This window comes from Stegodyphus dumicola, chromosome 11 (assembly GCF_044657685.1).
Source record: "Stegodyphus dumicola isolate Sdum_Otavi_A_Nest chromosome 11, ASM4465768v1".
In the NCBI taxonomy this organism is placed as follows: Eukaryota; Metazoa; Arthropoda; class Arachnida; order Araneae; family Eresidae; genus Stegodyphus; species Stegodyphus dumicola.
This window is the reverse complement of record NC_140778.1, coordinates 126690993-126716074: the sequence shown is the minus strand read 5'-3', so window position 1 is coordinate 126716074 and position 25082 is coordinate 126690993. Positions and strand designations below refer to the sequence as shown.

Sequence of the window (25082 nt, the reverse complement as noted above, 5' to 3'; positions counted from 1 at the left end):
TATTATGAAGTTAACAGAAAATGCATTACTACTACTAAAATAAAATAAATCTTATATAAGTGAATAGTTGTATGCATATTTGAAAAATGCTTTTGTACAATTCTACACAGCAGCATCATATTTAGCATGAATATTCTAAAACACTCTAAAGAAAATATTATGGAGTCTCCACTTTCTAACTATCCCTAACACTAAGAGATGACCATCAAAATAGACAAGGAATATCATTAAAATCTTCTATGCATTTGTAACAATAAAACTGTTAAATCCCTTTGAAATGAGATGGTGTTGCTGTTGCCACATAACTATTAAAAAGAAAAGAATGTTTATTTTTCCTTGTATAATGCTGGTGATACGAATGAAAGTAAAAACTCAAACAGCCAATAGTAATTTTACAGCATTATTAATTATTCAATCAAAATGCACCGAGAACCAAAATTAACTCAGTCTGAATTAAGATTTCATCCTGAATACAATGCACATACTTTCTACACTTTGGCCTAGCTGGACTGCTACCTGCTGCTTTTTTCTTATTCACTATGGATCAACATTCTATACAATCAAAATCCTTGCTGTTCATTACAAACTCAACATTGTATTTCAACGCCATCAAATCCTGCAAAGTCTTTTTTATTATATATATTTTCTCCTTTTTCCTTACTTTTAATAATAAATAAGCCTTTAATATATGATCACTTTCAATAAATGCTACATATTTAATCAGTATTTGTTAAAATTTATTTATTAGAATAACTAAAATGATAATAATATTTCTTATTTAATGCATCCCCATATTCAGTACTTACCTAAAGCCCTTAATATATCATCCACAGTCTCTAATGCATTTTTAACTTTAACTGATGCATCAGTTGCGCTAGTCTTTGCTTGATTTGCACGTTCCAAAGCCTAAATTAAAGAACAGCAACAGATGAATAATGAAAATGCCCTTAATTCATTAAAATAATATAAGAATAAATGAATAAATATATACATACAACTTTTAATTTATAAAACATATTCCATATCAAACTAATGAAGATTAAAATACAGAATTTTATGTAAAAAGCAAATAAATAGCAATTTTATAAACTTATTCCTAATTTTTATATACAGTCAAAAGTCGTTAATCCGGACACCCATAATCCGGAATGATCTATAATCAGGACCTCAAAGCTAAAAACTTTTTGCGTATGCACTGCGTTGACACATGCGCATAGGCGTTTACGCGTGCACGTAAGACCTTTTACGACTGCGCATATGAGTGTGCGCAAGAGCAGAATACGTTTTCGCGTGCACGTTTTATGTATAACGGACGGTATAAGCTAAAATTATCTAATTATCTATTTCAGTTAATGTTGATGATTGTGTTGTTCCTTAATCTTCGAATTGGATCCGGGTTATTATTTTTTGCAGACTGTAAGAGCAATACTATAAAAGTAAACTTGAACTTTCGATTATGTCAAATAGAATTTCCGATTCTGGAGCTCCCAAAGGATCGTACAAAACGAAAGTATGTTTCGATGTCCATTAAACAAAAAGTGGAATTGCTGCAAAAAATAGATAAAGACATGAAGAATGTGACAGAGAGGTTAGTGAAAACGAAAAAATTTCAATTGACAAGTTAGTCGGTATTCTCGGCACAGCAATTAATGGGACTTGAACAGCGGAACTTTGTAACTGAACAAGAAATTATGTCTGTTTATAGAATTAAAGAGAAAGTATTATCACATAAAACGAAGCAACTTAAACAACTTACATTGAAAGAAATGTTTAATAAAGTAAACAAATAAATATTAAGCTTTTTTTTTTTGTAAATTTTGATACCCTTTAGATCATAATTGTTCTTTATTTCATAAATTACGGTTTCATATTTTTAATTTTAGAATTTCTGCATGCCATCTTACGAGATTTAAACTGATGATCTATAATCCGGAAAAATCGATAATCCGGAATCGCTGAAGTCCCGACGAGTCCGGATTAATGACTTTTGACTGTATACATTAAATAAAAAAATTGATAATTTCTAAAGCTTTAATTGAAATTCCTACGTTTTCCTCTAAAATTTCTATTTTACTTCCTAAAACTCAAGAGAAATAAATAGTTTGAGTACTTCTATGAAAACATACGGCTACCTGAAAAATCATTTACAGCAGTCTTCAAATTAGGGGTCATGACCCAATTTGGGGTCACAAGATTGCTGAAAAACTGCATAATGGGGGTCCAAACATATTATAATATAATAAAATAAATATTTCTGAGAACTTGGGGTCTCATTTCAGCTTGGGCACCTAAAATGGGGTCACGATCCCAAAAGTTTAGAAACCCTTGACCTATAGTCAAACCACACTATAGCTAACCTGGCTTATAACAGATGAACTTTCGGGTTCTGATTAATTTCTTATACACTTAATATTATTTCATATAGTTATTGTGAACTTTCAAATGTGTAAAATTAGATCATAATAAACTTTGCAAATATCATGCAAATATTTTTCAAACTTTTCCAGAATTTCTGCAGCTTTCAACTAAAAAATTACTAATCTTTCAATTCATCCTGCACAGGATATTAGAATAATAAAACACACCTTTAAGTAACTGTTCTTTATTTTCGCTCTGTGTTTTAAACCAAAGACTATGCAAGGTGGGTGTAGCACTCAATCCTTGGAAAACCAAGACACACAATAAACATTACTTAGGAGATTATCTCTGACGTGCACCAAGTCAAAAAACATTGAGACATTGCTCCATCTAGATAAAGAGCTTAATTCAAGTTTTTTTTTTTTTTTTTTTTTTTGAGCTATCAGACATCACTCTTCAAGGCTGACGTTTATTCGTAATTGTAAATAACATTGAGACATTGCTCCATCTAGATAAAGAGCTTAATTAAAGTTTTTTTTTTTTTTTTGAGCTATCAGACATCACTCTGTTCAAGGCTGATGTTTATTCGTAATTGTAAATGCCCATTTCACCTTTGTTTTGCGATATCCGAAAACCTTTAAAATTCATGACTATCATCCGTGCACTGAGACAATTAAGCCTGAATTGTATTAGTTTAGTTATTTATTATGCTTATGTCTATTTTTTTTTGCACACGCTTAAGGCTTATAAGAGTTCTTAATAAATAAATTCCCACATATACTTAAGCCTTATTGGGGGCTGGTGCTAGATATCTTACCGCCTGATGCAGTCTCTGAGGGTCATAAACTCTGCAACTTGGTGCAGCCATACGAGCCCTGGCGCTAGTTCTGGGTTTATGTGAATAACAAATCAGTTATTCTTAATTCAAATAGCCCTAAATGTAATCTTTGTATCATCTTGAGTATCATCAACAAAATCTATTTTCAGCATAAGGAAAGAAATTGTTGGTAAATCTTTCCTCATCAACATTTTTTAGCAAATTTAACTTAAATCTGTAATCATGCCAAGCGAAATGTCAACATAAAAGGTTACCATACTCCTTTATTATTCAATTACTAACACAAAAAAAATTGTTTAGGCATTGCTACACGAGACATTACTCAAGTTGTCATGTTCTGATAAACATGCGGTGATGAAAGTATAACAAATAACTATTCGCCAGGTTGGCATTAGATTAATGATGCATCTATGTGGAATATTTTAATTTGAGATGTGTGCCAAAGCAGATAAATATGCAGCAACGGAGCCAAATTACTGATCGTACAAGTTTATGCTAAAATGATTGTTTCTTCAATAACAAAGTATTTTATTTAGTGTCGAAGTGAAATTAAGAATCGTGACTCTCCAGATGTTTTATTATGCATGGAGGGGGGAATCAAATGTGCATGTGTAAAGCCGACGAGAAAAAACGTTAGTGGTGGTTTTGAGGTCCGGATTTTAGACCATTCTGGGTAATGGACGTCTGGATTTTGGACTTTGTACTGTATATATAAAATAAGAAAATCCGAAAGCTTTCAGGTTTTATATGAAAAAAGAGGATTTTTTTAAACATTTTGTATGTTACCTTTATTTATTAAATATCATGTTCTTTGCACTTAAAACATAAAATTAAATTCAACAGCAATATCACAAAATAATTTTTAAAAAGCATATCTTTAGAATTTCCAATGCACAGTCTTGCACACTGGAAACAAAAATGTTTCCCCCCCATACAGTGTTGCCACTAATCGCTTTGAAATCATTGACTTTGTTAATTAAAAAATCATAAAGTTTTACACAATGTGAAATAGATAATAAAATAAATTCCAAATTTGGGCTTCAAGATGCCCATATTCAAGTGGAGGACAATGTTATTCAAAATTTGATGTCTCTAGGTGCCTTTGTTTTTTCACAGTGTAAGAAACATACATGTATTCATGCAGATTCTTCATTACTTAATTTCTTTAAACATAATGCAAGGCTCTAACATTTGGTGGCAATAATTTGAAAAGTGGAATGCCATTTATAGTGAACCAATGCAAAATGCCAAAATGAAATTAATAGTCCTTCTGAGCAAATTCTCCCTTTGGGCTAAAAAAAGTGACAAGTAATATTATAATTTATTACTTTTGTCATTTCTAAACCGAAATAAAACATGAACAAAAATCCCATTGAATTTTATTTCCTGTCAAATTAAGAAAATATTGAAATATTTAATAAACATACATTTTAAATTTATGATTTAAGTAACAACATCATATAAAAGTAAAACTATAGAATACTGAACCTCTTTGGTTAAAGCTTCATCATTCTCAGCTTGCTCCTCATATTCTTTCAACTGACCTGCAGTATTTGCAACATCTAGTGACAGCTCATCAGCTTGATCACTGAGTTTATTTGCTTCCAATTTAGTATTTTCTGCCCCTTCTGATATAGCATTGGCATGCTAAATAAAAGATGGATGGATGATAATGCAGTTAATATTGGACAGTCATATAATAAATTAAAATTATTTTATAATGAAGGCATAGTTGGATTGTAGCTTGCAAACTATATGCAGCCTTTTGGTTTCTAAAATGAGCTCAAATAGTAACGAAGAATAGTTTTATTTTCGTAATAGCCTTCCAACTTGAAACAAATCAACATGGTTTTTACAATAATTTGATTCTTTAAAATTATATTACATACAATTTTAAAATATTTCAAACTGCAAGAGATTTTTGCAACTTATTACTGTGATGATATTACATTTAAGAAACATAAGGATGAGCAGGAAAACTGAAAAGGTAGATATATTAGTACACATCGTTTACTGAATGAAATTGAAATGAAAATGTTTAATTGTAACTTGCACGGAAAAGAACAAAATATATCTGATGATCCAGTTTACATTTAATGAATTATAATGTTTAAGGGTTAACTTTTATTTTTTAATATTAGTTCTCATGCAGGAAAAGTAAACTATTATTTTTATGGAAAAACCCTGCTAAGTTAACGGTCTATTTTAAATAATTTTTGTACATTAAACTTTTTTATTTCATGATTCATGAAAGGAAGATGTAATATTATAAACAAAAAAGAAAAAGGTTTCTGTTTGAGTAAAGAATAATGACTCTGAAGAGCTCTCTTTTCCATCTCATTTGTTCCAGACTTAAGAGAAAAAAATATTGCTAGTTCTATTTTCCAAATCTCATTCATTATCATCAAAATATATTTATTATTCTTTACTCAAATAAAAATATTTTTTTTGCATTGTAAATAATGCTACATGTTCCTTTTTTAATTAACTCCTATTAAAACCGGTAGACAATTAATTGGGAATTGAAAGGAAATACTGGTCTCAGTCCAAAGAAAGAATGTTCAGTATATCATATAAAGTTTGCAAGTACAGCATATTTCCATAAATATATGAGAAAAAATAAACAATAAAAATTATTTATTTACATTTGTTGTGAGTAGCTACATTAACTATAATAAAATATGACACCATTATTAAAATACTTTGAAAACTTCTTTTCATTCAAAATTAATTTTACTTTAAGTGGCATAAATATCTAATTGTGAATTTTGGTGTATCTGCTTGTGGTGTTTCAATCTCCTTGAATTCTGACATATGCCTCTAATTAATATGAAATTTGACTATTTTTGCTATAACAAAATCTCTATTTTAAAATTTATACCTAAATATCTCTTTATTAAATAATGTAAATTGTTATAGATACAACTAAATAAGTTTGAATTGCTAAAATTAAAGATTCTATTGATTAAAGCTATGAATTACATAAGCATAAAATAACAAATAAACTAGGATATTAAAAAATGTTACAAAATCTTCAAAAAGCAAAAAAAAAGAAAAAAAGAAAAAAAAAAGAAAGAAAAAAAAGAAAAAAAAAAAAAGGCATGTGTACAACCAATTTAATCCATTTTAGGGATAAACTATAATTAAATTATAAAAACTGTTGTTAATACACATTGTTAATTAATTGTTAATACACAATAAAAGTGTAAAAAAAGTCTCTCCCCCAAAGGTCACAGGAAATAAATCTCAGTGAAATGGCTAATGAGAACTTCATAGCAAAAATACATTGCCAGAAACTAATAATACATCCAATGCATAGTAAAAATAATCTGATTTCTGTAATTATAGACATATTACTAAAAAAAATATGGCTAACTTCATATAATTTTTATTTTAACTTCTTAAAACTCTGTCAAATATGGAGCAATTTTTACACTTAAACTAAATTCCTAAAAGTCAGCCAGAAAAAGAAAATATACTTTAATTAAAAAAAAAAAATTTATTTTTAAAATAGGATGAACTCTCTTCTAGCAACCATCTTCCCCATACATGAATGCTTCTAAATGTGACCAATATTTCTTAGAATATAAGCATCAACATTGACTGATCATTCTTCTAATGTGACCCAAATCATCAAAATGTGTAAGTACTTTATCAACTGAATCTGTTTTAAATGCTCTACAAATCCAGATGTGTATTTTCAACTCAAGAGGAAATTATATTTTTTAAAAAACAGTTTTTTTATATGTCTGTGAAGCATTAATCTTTACATCAATGTGATATAATTTGTCACACAAGGCTAGATTGTAAGCTCTTTAAATAAACCATTATATTCTTAAATTATGTACACCAATTCATGCATTATCTATCAGTCTTCTGAAGTATAATATCAATGTTCAAGCAGCATCAAAGTTATTTAGTTCTGCTTTTCAGGTTACTAAAATGGATTCTGTTTATTTCAGAGTTGACAACTCTATGTATGGTTCACAGTATGCATGTATTTCTGCAATTTCTCTCTCTCTCTTATTCCAAGCATAAATCTTAAGTGATTTTAGTTTGCAAAATTAAGCTCAGATTGACTCTGAGTGACATGAGCTTCTCTCACCCAGAGCCTGTATGACACATTTTTTAAAATGTGTAAGTATAAAAGTACAATAAAAATATAAAAGTATGCAAATAAAAGGTAAACTAAATAACAAAGAGAAAAAATATTAAAAAAGGGGGGAAAGAAAAAGTGGAATACTTACAATGACATTTAACTTATTAAAATTAATTTCTAATCTTTTTGGAGTGAACTGCCAAGGTCAGAATTACAGCTAATGGATATACACAAATGCCACCCCAGATGAGACATAGGTATGGTTTCAATTCTAAATTATTTTCACGATAACTTATAATTATTACTGTCTTATTTAAGCAAAGAAGGTATTATTGCCTTTACTGCCATGTAATATTAGTATTTACTTCATCCACTATTTTGCGATATCATTATTAATGTTCCAATTTTTCTTACATTTCACATTTGAAATTTTTTTATTTTATTGTGTAATTTACTTTTTTTACTGCTCTTATTTCGGTGTTTAAACATTTTAATAATTGGCAGGCTGCCTCTAGATGAGGAAATTAGTATTATTAAATATTCTTTAACTGAAATAAGCAAATTTAAATCTTTATTAACTATTTTATATTACCACAGATTTACGCCACTCATAAATTCAACTATATATTGTTAATGCTTTATATTTGGACTTTTGCTTTTATCTAGTTTTTATTTAAATACATATATATTTTAATTTTATGACGCAAATCATACAAGTGGAAAAACATTTCCAAAAGTTAAGAACAAAACATACAGCAGATGCTTCCTCAGCTAATTCTTTTGCAGCTTGTGCTTCTTCTCTGGATTCTATAGCATCCATCTGAGCACCACTCAGAGCATTTTCAACATCAAGTGTCTTATTTACAGCTTCTATAATAATCCTCTCAATTTCAGGTATTTTTCTCACAGCTTCCTCGGCTCTTCCTTTGCTTTCCCGAATGAGCTCATCAAATCCTAAGAAATATACACAATAATTCTAACAAGAAATACAGTTTTGGTTAGCAGATCACCAACATATGATAACACAGAATGCTAACATAGATATGATAACATACGGCAGTTCAGTAACTTACAGCAAACAGAGAGAAAAATTCAATGTTTTTAAGTCTAAATTTGCACAATTGTATTAAAATGTTGTTATTAATCAAAAGTTGTGAAAATTAAGGCAAATGTTCTATTTCTGAAAGTCTAGCTCAGATCATAAAAAGATAGCTATTAGTAAACTGAAATATCTATAATCACAATGAGGTAAGATAATGGTTAAAGTCATTATGAACCATTGATTATAGACATTTGCTAATTAAAAAACTCATTTTTGGCATTCTTTGAAGCATCAGTTAAAAAAATGCATGAGAACATTTTGAGGTTGATTTTTAGCCTTTAATGTCATTCAGTGATATTCCTTTGTGATTTACCAGTGTATAACATTCTTTAATTTGCAATTTTGATACATTCATTATGCCAAAAGCATTTTCACGTGCACTTTTATTATTGTAGGATCATAATTTACTACACATACCCATAAATAAATACTGCACTAGAAATAATTTTTATTTTGTATTTATGCACATTATGTTATGAGTTGGCTATGTTACAATATATGAAGCCTGCCACTGTTTTTTGAACAACTGCCACTGTTTAAAAGTAACATAAAAGTAACTGCCATTGTTTAAAAGTAACATAATGGTTAAAGTCCTTATATGACCTCTGAGCCATTGATTATAGACTTAATAATAAAATTTTAATGATGCAAATATATGATTCTATGAATAAGATCTCTTTTAAAAAAATGGATTGAGATAAGAACTTTTCTGGTAAGTCTTCAAAACAATGCTCATTATTTAATCTATTAATTTCAAAAACTTTTAAGCTGATATACAACTTCTCTGAATCTCAAACTTAAGTTTAACTAAGTATAAAACTAAAACTAAGTATCTCATATGTAAAATTTTTTGGTATTTTAATTTTTAGAATTGGTACTAACTTTTACTAAATACAACTTTACAAGGATTGAGGGGATATATGAAAACTTAGCTTTTGTAATTTTAACAAAATTTCACTTTTAAATTTTAAAAAAGCCTCATGGCCTCATCATGAATATAGTCCTCATTCAGAGCATTTCTGCAATTGGAAATATATGTTTGCTGTCAATGATTGCAAAATTATAGGCCCACAGAAGCATCAGTGAACTCAGTGCACATTACAATACAGACAAAACACTTTCTTTTCTTATGCAAAGTGTTGAAAAATTGACTAAATGGTTTTATTTCTTTGGATGTTCAATCTTACATATGCACTTCCAATTATAAAGTTTCTCAGAAAAAGGTAGAGAATTTTTATAAAAAATAGTTTCAACACCTTGCCTGGAAAAGTACATATATACTTTTTGTGTGTGTGTGTATCCTATAGAGCTAAAAGTCTATTTTAGCAAAATATTTATTATGATTTAACGAATTAAATAAAAAAAGATTATATGCTTTACTTGGAAAAATTGTGAAGATATTTGAGAATATATTTATTGACAATATATTTATGAATTAGAATATTTGCCACACACGAGCCACATTAAAAGTTAAATTTTATATTTAAGGAACAGTCCCTTCAGAGATGATATTCTCATAAGGTTCTTTGTTTAGTTCAGAAAATTAGTAATTGGAAGTATATTTTATGGCAATTTTTTAAGAAAATGAACCATACATCCTTTTGTGCATACATTTTAATATGTAATTTTTCATGATTATAATTTTTTTTTAAATTTTCTAAACTATAAGTTAAAAGTACACTTTAAAAAATTACCTCTCAAAGTTTCAAGTGTCTGTTTGGCATCTTCTAGTGTCTTTTCGGCATCAGCAACTGCCTGTTTGGCTTTGGCAAAAGCTGCATCTACTGTTGCTAACATTTCATCTGTTATCTGCAAACATAACATGTAATGAATAGTTGAACAATAATATTTTAAATCATTAAAAAAATACAACAGACTGAAAAGCAGAACCTACATAAAAATTCATTCAATAGTTAAAATAATGAAAATAATTTTAGATTTAATTAATTTAATTAAAATATACAACACATCTTGATCTATGTAAAAGGGTGTTACCATGTTAGTAATAAATGTAGGTATTTTAGTTCCATTGTACAATTATTTGCAAATGTTAAAATTTCTAGATTATAAATAATAATTTGAAACTTTACAAGTTATCATACGAATTATAATTTTTCAACACATTTATCTTTCATTCAGTTGTATTACAAAATTTTTGAATGAATAAACAAGAAAAAAAAAAAAAAAGTTTTGATACCTGCTGCTGTTTTTCTCCTGCTTTCAACAAATCTTCAGAATTCTTTACTTCCTCTGCAACTTTATCTAAGAGTTCTTGATGCTCTTCCATAATAGCATCAACTTCGCTTTGAATTTCTCTAGCCTATAATTATCACAAGAAAAAGATATATAATTACTGTAACAATGGAAACATGCTAAAACTCAGCATATGTAACAACTTCCATTTTAAATTAAAATATACAAATTAAATTTTAAACTTATCAAATATTTATCTAGTTATCCATCAAAAATGCTTGACAAAATTAAAATTTTTACTGTAATTTACACATATACTATCAGCATACTTTAACTAAAAATTAAAATTTTTACTGTAATTTACACATATACTATCAGCATACTTTAACTAAAAATTTAAATTTTTACTGTAACTTATAAATATATTATTAGCATATTTTAACTAACATATAATGTTTCATATTTCATTATTACAAAAATTAAAGCTGAATTGGAAGTTAAATTAAATAATTAAAACAATCCAAACTACTTTGGGACATGGGTGTAATTGAAAAGGTGATTATAGGAAGAGATGGACATGTTCGAGAGTGCCTCGTTCGCATGCCCAAAGGACAATTCAGAAGATCGATCCAGATGTTATATCCTTTCGAGATTTAATTTAAAACTTTGATATTATTTTTTTTATTATATTATTAATTATTATGTTCATTTGTGACTTTGATATATATTAGTATAGATTATTCTTTTATATTATTCATTTGTATATGTCGTACTATTTAGTATTAATCCATTATTAATTAATGTTGATATTGTTATGTAAGTTTGTGTACTCTTATTAAAGAGTAAAAGTGGGGAGTGATGTAGAAGAGAGAGATAGAGGGCGCTGCGCAGCCCGTATGTTTAGTTAATTAAGAGTTTTCAGCAGAGAGGGTTGAGAGGTTGATGAGAGTGGTTGAGAGTGGCATAAACTAGATACTTTGTAATCTGTGCTATATAATATTTGTACATAGTCTTTTCTTCATTAAATAGATTTACTTAAAGGAAAGTGTCTTTGTTTGGCCAATAGAACACAAGAACCACCGATAATAGAAGATGTAAGTAAGTTATTAAAACTAACCCGCATACTCGGAAATTGCCGAATATTCTCATATAGTCGAGCGTAACTGGAAAAAAAGGAGGGGGGGGGAGATTGTAGCCGTTCTTTAGATTTCTCGGCTAAATAAATGATTTTGACATTTTGATATGTGCATCATATAAAAATAGACCAACGGAACTGAGAAATATTCTGCTTAGAAAGAACAGTAAAACTCTTTTAAGTGTTCATAAATAAATCTCAGACTGAACATCAAAATTAATTATCTCTGCAAAATACCGCAAACGTTATTGCACAATACGTGCGGCGTGATTCTTCCATATGTGATATTACGCAATCGGAATCGGAATCAACAGCTGCCAGTATTCGGAGAATAAAGAACTAAATAAAGGAAAAGAAAGAGATTTACTAATCTGGGGTGTTTTTGATTCTAATTTTGAACAGACCGTTAAATTTCCGGAATAGAATCATTCTTCACTTGGGTTGGGTAGACTGCAAAGCTTTTAGTCCTATTCAATCCAGATTGGACAGTGACAAAAAAAAAAAAAAAAAAAACCGCTGCTTCAATATTAGAGATTTTGTGGAGAAAGGGGAGAACCTCCCAATCTCCGTACTGTATAATGTATTGGGGGGAAAGGAAAAGAAATTATTCTGACTATTCAATTACTTTCCTTTTATATAAGCCATTCCGAATATTATTCTTTAGAAAGCTGTGTAAAAATAAACCCATTTTTGGAAGTTTATCTACACTTCAGCACCTACTGCAACTATATTATTATAAATATTCATACATATGCTCATAATATAAGCATAACAATCATAATAAACACAAATATGAACTGACCACGCAGAACGAGAATGTAAATTATTAAAATCTTGATAGAAATTCAAACGTGTGTAGTATTTGGGTGGGAGGAAAAGAATACCGAATGTACCGGAATTTCTATGGTTTTCGCAATTCTTTGACCAATAGAACGACGTGCACCTGTCTGTACTCTCACGCGCACCATAGGTTACGTTAATGCAGAGAAAGGGGGAAAAGCTATTTCCGGGAGTATGATTCACCATCTGACGTTCCATATTAGGAAGAAAAGTTGTTTATTTAGTTTCGGCTTTGGTGTGGAGGAAAAATGCACGTTCATTAAAAAAGCACTAAAAGCAAAAAATAAGCACTAAAAACAAAAAAATAAGGGCTTTAAGGACTTATAAGCACTTGTAAGGACTGCTACGAACCCTGTTAGAATTGCAGTTTTCCCTTTCCAATATAACTTTGGATTTAGCAAAATTTAACTACATTGTGCTGCTGTGGATTCTGATATACTTAATTCTGTTAGCAATTTTATTTTAAAACCTCCCGTTGCTGTAAAATAAGATATCCTAAAACAAAGATTGATTGCAATATATTCTGAAAATGAAACATTGAAAGTCCATACTCTGCAGTAAGATCTTGAGCTTGACAACCAGCATCCTTCTCAGTTGTTGATTCATATGTATGCTTTAGCCGGTGATATGGTAATTGAACCCTGGTTAAGATCTTTGTGGCTTGCAAGGTTCCCCAATATTACACAATATATTCTGGCTGCTCTTGGTAAAGATAATTTGAGTAAATTGGCTACAGTCGCTGATAAAATTATTGAGCTTGCATCTCACTTTTATGTGAATACAGTTATCATGCCAAGCCAAGTGAATCTGCAACAACCTTTTGTAATTTCAGGGTAGCACAACTGAGAAAGCAAGTTAATGAGTTAACCTCTGCCTTGGGATGTAATTCTCACAGTCCTAAGCATAAATTTTGGCATTCATACTTGCACAGAAGGTCAGGAGAGTGCCCTAATTGCACTAGTTATTATCTTTACTTTCATCTTTACATCACAGTTTGCTTTCAGTTTTGTTATTTTCTAACATAATCAATTTTAAATAATGGGTTAAGAATGATGTAAAATTAAATAAAATAAATGTAAGCCAAAGTTTATAATCATTAAATTAAAATGATGATAAATTTCATAAAAAATACATCAAATAAAATTGTCAGAATCTACAAAACTATTCAAATGGTATTTTGAATATACTTATTCTCAATGCTTATTGCTTTTGAATACCTGTTTGATAAGATCAGCAGCGGTTTGTTTCATTGCTTCAGTATTAATTTCAGGTACTGTAAGAGATGTTTCTCTTAAATGAAGATCCAAAGCTGCCTCTTTGGCTTTATCTGCTTCTTCATTTGCACTTTCAGCAAGTCGTTTCACTTGTTCTAACATGGCAGTAACACCTAATAATCTGAAAATCAATTAAATAAATCATAAGCAGTCAAAAGTTGCAAGAAATATTTAGTTACAAAAATACAAGGTTTTTCATTCTATTGCATATGTATTTTGCATAATATGTAATAAGTATTCTATATTACTCTTCTATAGCAGTCTTAGCAAGAAAAAGGAATTGACATGTTTTGCTTTGGCAAGAAACAAAATGCATATTTCTTCATCATGCATACAATAATATTTTTTCATAATGCATAGTAAAACAGAATGCCTATTTCTTACACTAATGAAACTTTTCTATGATAAAATATAAAAAATTTTTATAATTAAATATGTATGAGGTGTGACCCAAAAAAATGAGACTGTGTAGTTTGAAAATAGAGTGGAGTTGGCAACAACTGTTTTGGTGACATCATGCCACACATCTCCTCTATCCAAGCAGCCAGTTTTGACTTAACTGACCACGCCAGTGGGGAGCACTATTCATTGAGTGAACATGTGCAACTTCATTCTGCTAGAAAAATGTCTAATGTAAAAACCGAACAACGAATCAACATCAAGTTTCTTGTGAAATTTAAGAAATCAGCCACGGAGGAACATTTCAAATGTTATTCAAGGCTTATGATATGAAACTTTGTCTCATGCATGTGTGTTTGAATGGCATAAGTGGTTTTTAGGGGAAAGGAACAGTGTGGAAGATGATGAACATGCTGGGCATGGCATCCTCCTTATTCACCTGATTTGGCTCCATGCAACATTTTTTTTTTTTTAATTTTCTAAAGTTAAATTTTGCTTAAAGGGAACCCATTTTACCTCAGCTGAAGAGGTTCAGACAAAAACGGAGAGTCTCCCAAAGAGCCTTCCAAAAACCTCGTTTCAGAACTGTTACCAGCAATGGCAGCACTGAATGCAGAAGTGCGTGAATGCTGAAGGGAACTACTTTGAAGGTGGTAATGTCATGGAGAACTGATTCTGTAAGTACAATGATTTATTGGACCAGTCTCGTTTTTTTTTTTTTTTTTTTTTTTTTTGTGAGTGTGTGTGTGTCACACCTTGTTTGTAATATGTGTGTTCTGTAATTATTTTTCATTGTTCAGTATTGAATATGCATGTTTTAGTTTTGGTAAGAAATAACACTGCTATTCCTTTGTGCATATACACATTGCTTATGTTTCTTCAGCCAAGAAAAATTTTCTTGTTTAAAATACAAGTTTTCATTGTTAAATATTTAAAATGCTTACTATTTTCAATCTGTCCCCAATGAAAAAAAGATTCTATAGCCAGAGAGTACAATATTTACAAGAATTAACAAAAATGGAAAAAGGAAAGGAAAAAAAAGTATGCCTCTACATTACTTAAAGGTGTGTCCATGCATTATTAGCACAGAACTCAGCAATGATTAGTGGCCACCAGAAAGTGTCTTAAAAATTAATTTCCATATATACGTTGTTTATTTTAAATAAACTGCTTAAGAACTGCATTAAATAAAATTATAAATATAAATTTATATTGAGCTGCTGCTTTCTCTCTCTCTGTTGTATAGATATTGAATGAATATCTGACTTTCATTGACACTATTTATTAAGTCTTGCTGTCTTGGATGTTTATAACATTTGGCAAAAAAGCCTGAAATTGTGCCAATGCTATTTCCTCTTGCCATGATTACTATAAAAATGAAGTACCAAATATTTAATTATATGAATATAGTGATTGATTGAGCCATGCTGTATTATGCAGTAATCATAATAAGTAATAAATACTTGATTGCATAAATACAGTTATTGAGCTTCTTTGTCACTGCCTTATTGCATAAACATTTTTTAAATGTCTTTTGAAATTATAACTCATTACAATTACTGTTTTTTTCACAATTTCTCAGAAACATAAATAAAATTGTTATGTAAAAATACAGAATTCTAATAAAAATTTACTTTCGTTCTAAATGTCTAATGTTGTCAGCAGTTTCTCCGGGAGTCTCCAGTGCATGCTTAGCTTTCTCATATGCTTGCAAAGACAGATTTCTGGCATCATAAGCAAGATTTATAATATCATTGGCCTCCTTTTCATGCCTAATAAAACATATTTATAATTTAGACATGAAACTTTTATTACTGCTTCTCCACATTTATCAGATAAAATAATATAAAATATGATGGTAAAAAAATTTAAAGAAACATTTTTCATATCACTAACTTACAAATTAGTGATTATTATTTAACTCTATATTTTAGTTGCTTATGATATGAACTAATGGACACAAATATCTTTCATGGAGAGAAGATACTCAAATACAATTTATAATGCATTTTTAATAAAATACTAAACTAAACTAAACTCAGTGGTGCAACAGCTCTCAGTGAGCCATAGCCTGTAGTGTCCTTACATCTTTCTAGCCCGTGGGCTCCGGGGTGCATCTACCTTAGACAAGTGATCAGCTTGTTGCAGGACCCCCAGTGAGCTTGGATACTCATAATGGTGAACAATGGTACTCATTTTATCGACCCACTGAAGGGTCTGGGTCAACCTTGCTGAGCCTGGGGATCGAACCCCGGACCTGTGGTGCCGCTGCGCAATGAGCTAGCCACTGCGCCAATGGGCCTTTTTGATGAAATACATAATATTACAAAATACTTCTTACCAAATATGATATTTAAAGCTAAAAAAGTACTAAAGTTTATAAAATCTGCCTCACTGAAAACTATGAGAATTCCCTTACTCAAAATTTCAAAAGTACTATCCCCAATTTTTTTTTTTTTGTTGTTGTTGTTGTTGTTGATGATGAATAAATAAGAAGATACATTCCTTCTTTCTCAGTTTCTTGTCAAGCACTGAAACAGTTTGAATAAGTCACACATTGATCAATTCAGTAGGAAAACTTGAAAAGCTGTTTAGAAGTTATGCATATGATCAATATCATCATTATGTTGAATATAGGAGACAATTGTCTAGAGGTACCAATAAACAGATGATATTAACATGCTTGCGGCACTCATATAAATAGGAAAAGTAGTTCAACAAGTTGGTAATCACCTTTTAACCAAGCAACAACATTAAAGGACTGCATAATTTTGCAGTTTAATCATAGCAGTTTTTATTCACTAGAAGATCCATGACAAAGTAGAAAGTAGTGACGGCAATACTGAAAAGACTTCAATGATAGGAATAAGGAAGATTTTGCTGTGGAGAAGGAGAGTAAAGTCATATGATGTTAAACCAGGGTAACAATAGGCTAAACAATGTAAAATATACTTGCAGAAAAAAAAAAAAAAAAAAAATACTGAAACATGGATGGGGAGGAAGCACTCAAAATAATTTCAGTACTATTTTCCTTAATAAATGACATTATGTTTGTGCTTGCTTAGTAATTTTTTTGGGGGGGGGGAATTTCTGAAGAAGAAGGACCCGAGTCTGATTGTCTTTTGAGATCAGTACAGGTTTTAGTCAAAATCTACACAAAACTAAAGTTCCCTTTTTGCCTAATATTAAATTTTACATTACTGCATTTCTCTTCCATTTAATATTAATGAATTATAATACAGTACAAAGACCGTAATCCAGACACATCGAGACTTCAGCGATTCCGGATTAGGTGCTTTTCCAGATTATAGATCATCAATTTCAATCTGGTAAGATGGCATGTAGAAATTATACAATTAAAAATATGAAACCGTAATTTATGAAATAAAGAGCAATTGCGATCTAAAGGATATCAAAATTTCCCCCCCAAAAAAAGCTGAATATTTATTTGTTTACTTTATTAAGCATTTCTTTCAATGTAAGTCGTTTAAGTTGCTTCGTTTTTTGTGCTAATACTTTCTCTTTAATTCTATAAACAGACATAATTTCTTGTTCAATTACAAAGTTCCACCAATCGGAAGCAGTATTTTGTGGATCTAGAACCATACTACATATTTCGCCGTCCGTTAATTGATTGATGATTGGGGCATTGTCATTGCAATGAAAAACTTCTGTTTTATCATCTTCATTTATTACTGCTTCTCCACATTTCTTTACAAAATCAAATAACTGGAAAATTTCATCTTAACTTTGCGATGTCCGAAAACCTTCAAATTCGCGGCTATCATCTTCACCGTCCCCACCATGAAATATGATAGCTGGCCATAAATTATGCCAAGCATTTTTTAATGTATCTGGAGACACATCCTCCCAACGCGCATGCACATGATTGAACGTGCATTAATGCATATGCGTAAACACATTATACGCATGCGTAAAGCATACAAAAAAAAGTTTGTGGCTTTGAGGTCTGGATTATAGATCATTCCGGATAATGGACGTCAGGATTCCAGACTTTGTACTGTATAATGTTCTAAATGGAAATTCTGACAAATGATTTTCCTTCTGGCATACTGTGTATTAAAAACGAACAATTAAGTTACATATTATGATATATAAATTCAATGCAACACTTTTTTAAACCCTAGTTTTTTACCAAAATTAGTGTATAGCTTATACAAAAGTGCTGCTATTTTCTAAGATTTACCATGGATATATAAAACCAAAAATAATAATGAATACTACATAAGAAGTATATTTGTGTAACATATATAAATATGTAAGAAAGTTGGTTAAATTTAATACATAAATTATACAAGTACGGCATTATTAATGCTACCCAATAAAGTATTACATACACAATAATAATCCATGTACTGTGTTAACAAATAACAATATAAACTATAACACAGTACATAACATATATAAATATGTAAGAAAGTTGGTTAAATTTAATAGATAAATTATGCAAGTATGGCATTCTTAATGCTACTCAATAAAGTATTACATACACAATAATAATCCATGTACTGTGCTAATAAATAACAATGTAAACTATAACACAGTACATATTATTTCTCGTACTATAAAAAATTGCATGCAGTGCAATTAAATAAGATTAAAATGCTAGAGAGTATATATTTGCTCATGAATGTATGACATAAAGAATTCTGGCACTTTAAATTAATTTGCTGACGAGAAGTAAGAAATGAAGAAAGGCATTCTTGCACTACATACCATAACTATTTCAAAAAAATAATTAATATAAAAATTACTCTTTTTCAAGCACTAATAGCATACTAGTAGCTTTCAGGCACTTTTATTATCAGTACTCTTACTTTTTGTACCCCCTACTGAGATAAATAAGAATTTTAAATAGCGAAACAGCTATAACATGATATAGACTAGGTGATAGCGTGAATGCTCGAAATAAAAGTGAAAGGATTTTTTAAACAAACAATTATAGATACAGAAACAAAGATATGTCAAATACTCTGACCATTGATAACTGAGATCCTCTAGCAACAAATTTATGACCATCATATTGAGGTGCGAGTTCAGTATTCTGGGTGTGTATTCTGTAATCTAACAATGCATATAAAATTCCACAATGAATATTTAGATTTCCCATATTTTGTTATATTGGTTACGAATAAGGAAAATAATTTTACTTCATGGGAGAAAAAATCTCTCTCACACACACATACAAAAAATGCACAATATAATAAATTAATTATAAACATATACTTAGAATGCAGAAAATAAGACAATTTATCCAAAAATGCAGTGAGCTTTGTTTAGATATTTAGATTTAAGTTTTATGTAAAACAATGATTAAAATTGAAATTCATAATAATTAAAGACTAAAGCTGCAATAATTACTCATCAGCCAGATGTCTTGCTTCCCGAGCAATCTCAGACATTCTTTCAGATTGCTGTCCAAACTTTTCAGATTTTTCAATAGCTTTCTCCAGTGCTGAATAACCTTCAGTTTCTAAATATTTCCTTGCACTATTAAGAGCATCCAGAGCTCGTTTGATAAATTCTTCAGCAATAGTTATGTTGTTTGCACCCAAACTGCCAAGATATCTAGCATCATCAAGTTTGCCCATTACTACTCCAGCACTTTTCTGAACATCTTCCAATCGCCTCTGCAAATCTTTCAGTTTATCTCCCACCTGACCATCTAGATCTAAATTTAAAAGTACAGCTATATAAAAAATACTGCACTTTGCAAAATAAATTGTTGTATTAATTTCATTACATTGAATGATATCTCACATAACAGATCAACAAACTTGATGCAATGAGCATGTGATAACTAGTAGCTGCAAGTAGTTAAACACAATATGATTATGAAAAGTTAGAAGCACTTGGGCTACAACAAACAGCAATAAAAAGAGAATTTAATAACACTACACGATTATCAAGCTAATAACAATTTTATCTAATGAAAATTTTTGCCAAATACTTGTTATACCTTGCGCAGAGTGTAGGAACTTAAAATCTAACAGTTATTAACTGTAATCTTAATTATTAAAATGCAAAAGATTTATCTAATTAATTAAATTACAGAAGAACAAAGACTCTCACAGTGAGAAAAATTAGCAAAATCAAGATACACACACATATACATACATATATACACACAACAGAAAACACTTTTTTTATAATTTTTCTTAAATTAGCCAGAACCCAACACACCAGTGTATATAAGAAAAATCAAGAGAGTTCAAAAAATAAAATAAGATTTAACATACTTCATAACATCAAATCTAAGGGGGAAAATATATGTAATCTCTCAAGGATATAATGGTCAGTGTGTTGTTAAATTCATATATTTATTTAAGACAATTTGATTTACTTAATCATTTCAGCATTTACTATATTTCTATATTAATAATTAATATAATATATATATATTATATATGTAAGAAACATGAAGAATATGTAAAATATAAAATTAGCAATGTACATTCCCCTTTTCTAAAAATAGTAACCTCTCTCTGCACTGCCTCATTTCAAGATTAATCTATGTCATATGATTCTTATGCAATTCTGATGATGTAAATGAAACTAAAACTCAAGCAGCCAATAATAATTTTACGGCCAAAACTAACACAGTCTGAATTAAGATTTCACCCTGAGCATAATGCACTTGCTTCCTACTCTTTCGCTTAGCTGGATTGCTGTCTGCTCCTTTCTTACTGCAAATTTATCTAAAATGTAAAATCTCTTGGAATAGGCACAATTTATATGACAACTTGATTGTGGCCACAACATGTTTGCTGAAATAAAAAATGAAGATTTAAATCTGCCTTCACCTCCAATTTCCTATTCATTATGGATCAACACTTCTACGCCATCAAAATGTCGGCTAGTCATTACTTCTAAGTTTGTTTTATCATATATACATGTATTTAATATATATATATATATATATATATGATGTAAAATTATATACGTATATATGAAGTACAATTATAAAATTTGAAAAGTAATAATTTCATAAAAACATGTAACTAAATAATGAGCTGAAAGCTGTAGTAAATTTATAAATTAAACATAAGAAAAATTTTGTACAGTTCAATACTTAAAACAATATTTCTCCTAAAATAGCAAGAATAAAATACTGAAGAATAAAACCACATCTTAAAAAAAAAAAAAAAAAAAAAAAACTGAAACACAGTGTTACATTTTTCATAATGCCCTTTTTTAGGGGACTGATACCATGAGAAACACAGCCATCATTCATTGCCATCAAAAAACACAGCCATTGATAAGCTATCAAACAACACAGCCATTGATAAGCCATCAAACAAACAATTTAATAAGGTTGAAGGTAATCTTTAATAGAATTAATAAAATGAATTATATTATTCATTAACTAGCTCAGCCCCTCCAAAATTATCAATTAGAAACTAAGGAATTATTTTTGTTTTTGTATTTAAATCCAGATTTATTCTAATTCCCCCCCCCATTTGGGCAGACACATAGTTTCAAGGGTTACAATTTTATGAAACATTTCTCTCACACAACATGGTATGTGGATTAAAATAATAGTGCATAATATGAAATGCTCTTTGTTCTAATGGCTATGGATTTCATTTGTTATTCATTAATGGGCCAATAATTTTTCATCCATTATTAAAATAGAAAAATTATTATTTCCACAAGGCACAATAATTATTAAAATGCTCTTCCTGCATTCCACACTTTGCTAATAGAAAAATATTTATTTCATGAATTTTCTTTAGTACATAAATTTCTGTTTATAGAAAAATTCTGGATACCTAGAAAGGAATTTTCTATCCCTCCACAGATAAATGTAAGCAATATTTAAAAAAGTATAACCTTTCCATAAATACTGTAAACACATTATAAACTATTTGTTTAATTCTAAAATACACCCTGTAATTTCAATTCCATGAACAGTGAAAAGAATTTCGACTCAAAAAATGGAACAAATGAATTTATTTGCTAAAACATATCTAGCAAATATTTTTTCAACTTATTTACAATAAATTATTATTTAAATGATTAATTAATTACTATTTAAATCACGAATGCAGTAATCAATTAATTATCAAATTTACTATTAAATTAGCAATTAATTACCATTGAGCACTTTAGGAAAGTATATCACTTTGGAATAATTATCAATTTCAAAATATCTGCAATTCTAAGGTGGACCCTATTTTTAGCAATATTTATAGAGAGATTCATGTTTGATAAAATATATAGCAGTATGAATAAATAGATATAATACTTTAATAAAAATGATAGTTTTATTAAATGAGCTTCTTAAATAATACTGTAAATACTATGGGAATAAGATGGTAGGTACTGCAAAATACTATGGTAGATACTGCAAAATTAAAATTATTAACTTTTAGATAAACAGTATTAGGTGATAAAGACATAAAGAGTGAATAAAAATTACCAATAAATGCCTAAACATTTCTTAATTTTTTCCAAAACAAATTTGCATTTTTACATAAAAGGGGAAAAGTCCAAACTTACTTGTTGCAGCCATAGCATCTTCCAGCAATTTGTCCACTTTTTCTTGAACTTCTTTCAATTTTGCAGCAAATTCTTCATCATTTAATAACTGTGGATTATCTTTCAATGCCTCGAGCAGTTCCTGAAGTTCTGCAAGCTTTGAGCGATGCGCATTGGCAGCATCTTGCACAAGATCATAGCATGGTGGACAGTCTGCAGGAAAAAAATATGTTTTTTTAATACACAAACTTTAATTTCTATATATATACTTTTCAATCATCAGTGCTACTGTGCATGAATATCCACCCCACACTCCTTTGGGTAGAAACATGTGAATATAATTAAATACCATCTAACTTTTACATAAAACAAGAAAAAAAAAATAATTAAGAGATAAATTATTTTATTATTATATTTTACATTTTAACATGACTGAAGATATAAAAACTACTAACTGTTCAGTAACGCTAAAACTAATAACTATGCAGTAATAGTATCAGTGATCTCCAACTGGTTTTGCCTTAAGGGCTACTTTTAAATTTCTGCCTGGTGTTTTATATTTGGAAAATAACAATTTCATGAAAATATGTGATTTTACTGGGCGAGTTTATGTTTCCAAATAATAAAGAAATTAATACGAACCTACAAAAAACTGAAGAAAATCCACTAATAAAATGCATGTAGTGTAGGTGCAAATTAATTTTATTTTTAATTAGAAAATAAAGAAAAGTACATACTAAGAATCTAATTACTAACACAAAATGAAACAACTTATTAAATTGTCAAATATTCCATTAAGTCAGTACATTCGATAACAGTACAAGTCAATACCTTGCTATTAATGAGATATTTGATTATTAATATTCTTTTACAATTTATTAAAATTTGACATATATTCTGATATACAGCCCCATGTAGTTTTTCACATGCCTGGAGTTAACATATTTCTGCACTCACTTTTTATTATTTTAAGTTCTGAAGAAGCCTGCTTACAAAGGTATGTTGACCCAAAAAATGCTTTCATCTTTAGTGTACACCTAAGCATGTTTTTGCATTTAATAGGGTCCATCAGCTGAAAAACTTCATCACTTAAGTTTTCTAGCTTTTGACTATTATAACAGTACAAAGAGTAATAACCTGTAATTCAAACCTCTGATTTGTTAATAAAAGAAAATTTTCCCATTGATGAAGTCACTTCAATTATGTCTAATTCCAAGAAGGGATTTTTCGTTAACAATAATTGGTATCCATAAAGAACATGTCTTGGAATCTTCTTTTTTAAATTCTGAATAACAGAAGGTTTTCCACATGCTTAGATGGATCATACTCCAGAATAAGTTCTGGTCTGGGTCTAGAATTAAGGTAAATGAAGGAAAATGTTGATAGTCTTTCTCCAATAAGTTTTTCTTCCATAAATCAATTTTAGCTAGAAAAACAGATATTGAGCTCATCATTTCCAATATATGTTATCCTGTTCCTTGTAATGTGGAATTTAAGTTGCTGAGTTTTGCACTGATATCGGTTCAAAATGCCAAGTCAGCAAGCAACTTCAAGTCATCCAATTTTTGGTCATAACTGTCTTTGGCTATGAGAAAAGTTTTAATGTCTGACAGCATTCCAACAAATCTTGTTAAAACATTTCCTCAACCTAGCCACCTTATTTCTGCATGGTAAATTATATCACTATGCTTGCTATTTAGCTCATCAAGAAAAACTTTAAAAACTAAGTGATTCAAAAGCCATCCTTGAATAAAATTTATAATGCAGTTCTATGATTGAAGTTGAGTTTTTAATGGACAGACTTTTTCTTTTTAATGAATAATGCAATAGTATTAATTAAATTTGGAAAATGCGTCACTCTGCTTACAGGGCTCAATAAACCCAATATTATTCCCAATTGTAGCCAGTGCACCACTGGTTGTGACTGCGAAAAGTTTTTTTATAAGTGCATTTTCTTCAGTAATATAATTTTTAACTGCATCATATATGCTTTGCCATCTGGAGTCTTGCCTCAAGTGTATTTTTCCACTGTTGACCAAATTGACATGGTTAACTTTCTCTTCGATGGTCCTGGCATATCACTCATGTCAATATGCACACCACAAAATATATAAAAGAACTAGAGAGTTATTTTAAAGCTCACCAGAAACAATACAGTTCGGTAGCCACTACTGCTAACTTCTATACGTTTATTTCAACTAAACTGATGACTGATGACTATATGGATTATTCATCATTTGTGCAGATACATAATAGCCGCAGCAAACTGGTGTTAAAACAGGCTTTCTAATAGTAATCTCCACCTTGCAGATATAGCTGCAGAAACGGGAGCCACTGGTTGA

General features: G+C 29.6%; 1 protein-coding gene across 1 annotated transcript in view; it reads right to left on the bottom strand.

Annotated features, from left to right (window-relative positions):
- The window catches only part of LanB2 (laminin subunit gamma-1), a 177533-nt gene that overhangs the window by 4634 nt on the left and 147817 nt on the right, over positions 1-25082 (bottom strand). Inside the window, exons 17-25 of the mRNA XM_085827199.1 lie at positions 22762-22953; positions 19621-19930; positions 15873-16010; positions 13783-13960; positions 10595-10717; positions 10092-10206; positions 8050-8249; positions 4685-4843; positions 807-906 (exon numbers count right to left, since the gene is read on the bottom strand). Coding sequence (XP_085683325.1) covers positions 807-906; positions 4685-4843; positions 8050-8249; positions 10092-10206; positions 10595-10717; positions 13783-13960; positions 15873-16010; positions 19621-19930; positions 22762-22953 — 1515 coding nt within the window. The remainder of the gene's footprint in view (positions 1-806; positions 907-4684; positions 4844-8049; positions 8250-10091; positions 10207-10594; positions 10718-13782; positions 13961-15872; positions 16011-19620; positions 19931-22761; positions 22954-25082) is intronic.